At 42.1% G+C, this 5,881-nt stretch overlaps 1 protein-coding gene across 1 annotated transcript; it reads right to left on the bottom strand.

The window, feature by feature from the left end:
- Window positions 1-417: 417 nt before the first annotated feature.
- Window positions 418-4,738, bottom strand: LOC108937993 (histamine N-methyltransferase A-like). Its single transcript, XM_018758259.1, has 7 exons — window positions 4,685-4,738; window positions 4,338-4,484; window positions 3,942-3,994; window positions 3,229-3,339; window positions 2,905-3,035; window positions 1,967-2,060; window positions 418-1,242 (listed from the first exon to the last, which is right to left on the bottom strand). The coding sequence occupies exons 2-7, from the start codon at window positions 4,472-4,474 to the stop codon at window positions 890-892; spliced, it is 879 nt and encodes a 292-aa protein (XP_018613775.1). The 5' UTR covers window positions 4,475-4,484; window positions 4,685-4,738; the 3' UTR covers window positions 418-889.
- Between the last annotated feature and the right edge of the window lie 1,143 nt (window positions 4,739-5,881).

The following is a 5,881-nucleotide window of genomic DNA, read 5'->3' on the forward strand; positions in this document are numbered from 1 at the left end:
AAGTTGTATTGAATGAGCCTTTACTGCCCCCTGGTGGCAATACTAACTGCCTAAGAGAATCATATTGCACATTTTTGTGTTCAGCATAAAAATACACACACACAATGTCTACAACCACCTGTCCCAAGCAGGGTTGCGGTGAACTGGAGCCTATCCCAGCAACACAGGGCGTCAGGCTGGAGGGGGAGGGGACACATACAGGAGACGCCAGTCCATGCAAGGCACCCCAAGCAGGACTCCAACCCTACACCCAACACACAGCAGGTCAGCATAAAAATAATTTTTCTAAATAATCATATGAAATGTTTTTAAAATTCATCCAATTCAGCGACTTCAAAAATTAAATTCCTTTTTTATTCAACATAAACAAGAGCAACAGCATAAGTCTTTTGGCTTTCCTATCCAGTAGCCCCAGGGTACAAGCTTAGTGAACAGGCAGAACTGAAGTACAGGTGTAGCACCAAAGAACACCTGGTACAGACTGGTAAGGAGAGGTGAACATGTCCAGGATCTTCATAGAGAGGAAATGCATGCTTCTGCGAGTGTAACATCGACATTCTCAAATGAGGGCCCAATTCTAGCACAGTTACAAAGGATCTTAGATGGTTGCATTACTATGAGTAGCATCATATTCAAGTTCCCGAGAATAATGCTGCTCTTTTCTTTCTAAGCCATAAAATGCTCTATAAAATCATGAAATTCAATGATGGAAAGGCATGAGGCAGGCAAGTGGAATTTTGAAGCTACCTAACTGAACAGATGTGGCCCCGTACACAGCACAGTGGCATACAGGTTTATGGGTTTGTCTGTCATTGTTTGTACAACAATACAGTAGAATCATAATTTTATGGGGTCCAAAGACACCTCCGTTTCATTTTATGTTGTTGCTTCATGCATAGACAAGGAAGGCACTCACAGAGCTATCAAAAAGTATTCTTCCATTTTTTTCTGTGCTGCACTTATTACGCAGCACATTCAGTATATTGGCTCTAAGGTCGGCTGTTAGGGACTGGTGGAAATGATCCAGGTCTGTTAAGAAGTCCAGAAGAACCTCGCCTGTCTTGTCCTCTTCAATGAAGCACTCAGTGATGTCTAATGTGTTGTTGATGATGTGTTCTTCATATTTCAAACCAAGTTTTTCAAGGTGGCATTTGACATCTCTAGCAGAAAAATACTCTGAGATTGATTTTTTGCAGAGTTCTTGTTGGAAGGTCTTCCAGAGAATGTGAAAGCCGTTGTTAACTAAACATGAAATTTAAATGTTTCGTGTTAATAGTTACATAAATGTATCACAAGTGTATCAGACATAGCTCACATATCCATTACATTAGAGCATTATACCATATTGACATACCTATAGCATGAGACTGCATAATAATTCCAACTAGTTTTATTATAATTAAATGTATGTTATCACAGTTCCATTGCATTTAGCTGTGAGTATAATCATTCTAATGAGAGGGGTAATTATTCTGAGGAGATAAGGACAAGTAACTGGAGGTATACGCATCTTACACACACATTGTCTGAAACCGCTTAGCCCATGCGGGGTCACAGGGAGCTGGAGCCTAACCCGGCAACACAGGGCGCAAGGCTGGAGGGGGAGGGGACACACCCAGGACGGGACGCCAGTTCATCACAAGGCACCCCAAGCAGAACTCGAACCTGAGACCCACTGGAGAGCAGGACCCGGTCAAACCCACTGCACCACTGCACCTCCCGATGGACGTGTACTGTGGTACTTATTACTTACATTTTCTTTATATAGATTTCCTGAAAATATTGATATAGGGCAGCAAAGAAGTTAAATTTATTTCAGTTGAACAATACTGCATTAATTGCTGAATGCATAATATTGTAGAACAGTAATACTTCATAACTTGTGATTACAAATAAAGTTTTAAAAATTTAAAAAATATTTGCCAGCTGTCTTATTGGAAGGTATATACAGAATGTAGTACAGTACCTGCTCCATGGATGATAAGAAGTTTGCCTCTCTCTGCCAGAAGGCTGTGGAAGAACTTGATGGTCTCCAGGCAGTCTGTCACATGGTTTAGCACCTATGAAACATCAAACCTCAGAAGTGTTTTCTCATAATGGTATCACACCCCACATGGTGTAATATCTTTATACATCTCACTGGTTTTGTCCGCAGGTCAATAAAACCCCAGCCTGTGCGATGAACGAAACGAAAAGAGAAAAACGTGAAAGGTGTTTCATATGAGCTTTATCACCCCATTTTGTATAAGATGAAGAGCAGCAGCATTTAAATGTTAATAGAAAAGAAACTGAACATTATAAAATAAAGAAGGGAATTTCAGAAATCTTTTTAAAAGATTATGCAAGAAGCATAAAACATTAATTTTTAATGGATTTTTCTAAGGAAATAGTGTTCTAATATTCTGGCATATAGAACGCTATAGGATAGGATAGGATGGGAAAAAACAGGGAAACTATGTAAACTAAACAGTCACAGAGTATGATTTAGACTTGCTGATATGGTACTAGATGAACTGTTTGACAAATTGTTTCAGACTGACTCATTGGGACCTGTAGCTCCTGTAGCGACGAGGTTCAATGCTGGGCTCTGTTAATAGTCACTTGTAGCTGGAGGGGGAATTACCATCTTTCATGCACCTTGGTTGAATGCAGTAATTTTAAATTGGTCAGGATGCCTAAGCTTTCAAGCCTATGAATACATGTTGGGGATGAAAAGCATGGCTATCAGTTTAAGAGGTGTGCTGTGGGGTTGGTCTCTGGTCATTTCTGTGTACAAAGCAGTTTTAATGGAAATTTTAAAGCATTACTGTATACAGTAAGTACTAGAACAGAAGTATGTGTCTTTTGCTGAATGGAACAGAGAGGTGTCAAACATTTCTTTAAAGCAGAGAAAAAACACATTACCTGAATCATGTGAATAAAATCAAACTTCTTCGTTTCTTTACTGTTTTTGAGCTTCTCCTCATATTTTTCACTGCTCAGGGTATTCCAGCTAAATTGGATCTTCTGAAGGTTGGGTGATTTGGCCACCAGAGCTACCAGAATTAAAAAAAAAACACGGATTATTTATTTATTCTTAATTTGTCCATTCATAATGACATTTAATGTGTGTACATTAAAATCCACAATAACTGTCATGGGTTTAAACTGATATGACACGAACATACTTTTTTATACTTCTTACACACTATTTTCTCTAGATGTATACAACTGTTAAAAAAGCAATACCTTTAAAATTGTCTATTAAACTTTCGCTGGGCTCAGCGACATCAACACTGATGTTAGTTCCTTGCTTGAGTTTGGACTGCAGAATTGCGATCATATGGACATCCATTTCACCTAAACAAGACATACTGCGTGTGATACCAAAGCGAGAGTACAAGTTCAGTGATTGAATTCAGTTCTTCCTATTCGCTCGCAAGTTCATTGGCTGTATGACATAAGTATTCCATACGGCCACTGAAAAGTGTGCTTTAGTGGGAACATCAGCTTATGTTTGTTTCTGCATCTGTTCAGTGGTCCAAGCATTGCTCTTGTGGCTGCCGTTGAAACCACAGACTGAAGGTGTGTCCTTCCTCTACTGCAGGCAGACTGACATTTGCGGGATGTGCCAGTGTCCAGCCAGTGGAAGGAAGGTTTAGATCAGTCAGGTCAGGTGGCTCTCTGTTGTGGAAATGTGGGCACTGGTCTGCCAGGCATCTATTGGGTTCCCTCATTGCCAGCGATGGGTAACTCCAGTGTAACTCCTCTAGCTGGCAGCTGGTGCTTAGGCCACCAACGCTGCGCTATGTGGCTTGTGTTACAAAAAAGAGTGTGCATGCTGGCATTGCTGTGCATTGGAGGAGCTTGTGTCAGCTGCCTTTTGGGTTCTGGCACTTACAGTCGCAACTTGCAATTGGAAACTGCTGTTCAGTAATTTACAAAACTCGTAATTCCGTTACCTCCTCCACTTCCAATACTGAGGAAATTCAAATCAGATTTGCCTTCTCCAATTCTAAACATGGAAAATAAATATTAAATGGCAGTCGAATAACCCAAGTGAAAAACACGAAGGGTCTAAAATATAAAGATCCGATCTTAAATCCAATAAGCATCTGTTGTCTCTTCCAGAATATGGGTACAATGAGCATATTCACAGTTTTCATTAGTGCATTTAACAGGCTATATGTGACGCCTGGAACAGCCAGGCTCACTGAAGTAATAGTCAGAACATAGACTTTGTTTCGTAATAGCCATGTTTCCCCAAATTCACCGACAAAGAATCTACAATATACACTGCTGAGCGCAGTACTGTCGACATGCAGATCAATTCATGGAAAAATCACAGGAACTTCGACCTTGCAAATTCATCTGGGAGGATCTTGTCAAGGAAATTTTGGAAAATCTTGTGTTCCTCCGAGCGCTGGAGGTACACCAGAAAACCCTCCAAGTTGCGGCCCAAGTACCATGAATGAGCAGCGGTGCTGGAGTCCATACCCGAACCACTGAGGAAGAAGAACACATTTAAGGGTTCTTTAAGATCCAGGTTTCCAGAACTCCCCGTGCAGCTACAACAACAAACTCTTCTGGAGCAGTGTGTCTTTCTAGTCCACGCTAACACTTGAAGAGCTACAGAACACGCTTTTCAAACAACACACAATGTATTTGTCGATAGTGCTGACATATTGTATTAAATATACAGTACCTTCAGGTCAGGAGTGCACCTCCCCAGCTTCAGCACTAACTGTAAATGTGTTCGCCTACTTGATCAGACAGGAGCTTTATAACACTGGCATCACGTGAGCGGTGTTTATAAATAGTGCCGATACCACTTTAGAGTAGCTGCAGCTTTCTTTTCCAGAAATATAACAGCCGGAATCCATTTCAGTTACAACGCCCAGTGGCGAGTGTAGTGTCGCTGCACTATGAAATGTGTCTTCATTCGTGGACGACTGTTACCCAGAGCAGTCGCTGTTGGAGTGCTGAGCCGAGCGAAATAAAAGGACGACGTTCACTCGACTGGTGATCAGCTCCACAACAGACTCATCCACCCAAGCTGTGTCTTCTCATTTATTGCAGGCAACAAAGAAGCTCACGTTTGTACACTTCCCTCAGTATTGGTGAGACAGTCGGTTCAGTCTTCGAGCTATTCCCTCATCTCACCTGCTCCTAAAGTTGTATATTTTTGGTTTGCATGAGTGAAAGGTGTATGAGTGGTGCAATACACATTTGTTTCAGTTACTTATACACTGAGGAGACTGGAGCAAAGGGGGTGTGGTGGTGCAGTGAGTTGGACAGGGTCCAGCTCTCCGGTGGTTCTGGGGTTCGAGTCCCGCTTGGGGTGCCTTGCGATGGTCTGGCGTCCTGTCCTGGGTGTATCCCCTTCCCCTCCTCTAGCCTTATGTCCTGTGTTGCTGGGTTAGGCTCTGGTTCCCTGCAGCCCTGTATGGGAAGAGTGGTTTCAGATGATGTGTGAGAGACTGGAGCAGGAGTTGGTGTTTGCATCAGGGAAAAGGCTGAGGTGAAGTGTCAGACACATGAGGAATGCCACCTGTCCAAACTTTTTGGACGGAAGGGTTGGTCCTGTAAAAGGCAAAGGGTGGAGTGATGAGGTGAGTATGAGTGTGACCTCCTGAAAAAGTATATATGTAACATGAGCACTTGGCAACACCATGCAGATGTATGTCTAGCAATTGCAGCCCACACACTGGTGTCACACCCATGCCCAGCACATACAATACACACATAGACTGATAGGCACAGAAACTGAACAAGATGAAGAGGCCTCATAGTCTTTCTGTACAGACATACAGGTATGAGCATATACTCTATGTTTACTAAAAGAAGGAAAGGCACTCATAAAAATCTGCAAGGTCAGAGGTCAAGAAAACTAAAGGTCATG

The sequence above is a fragment of the Scleropages formosus genome, chromosome 12 (assembly GCF_900964775.1).
Source record: "Scleropages formosus chromosome 12, fSclFor1.1, whole genome shotgun sequence".
NCBI lineage: Eukaryota > Metazoa > Chordata > Actinopteri > Osteoglossiformes > Osteoglossidae > Scleropages > Scleropages formosus.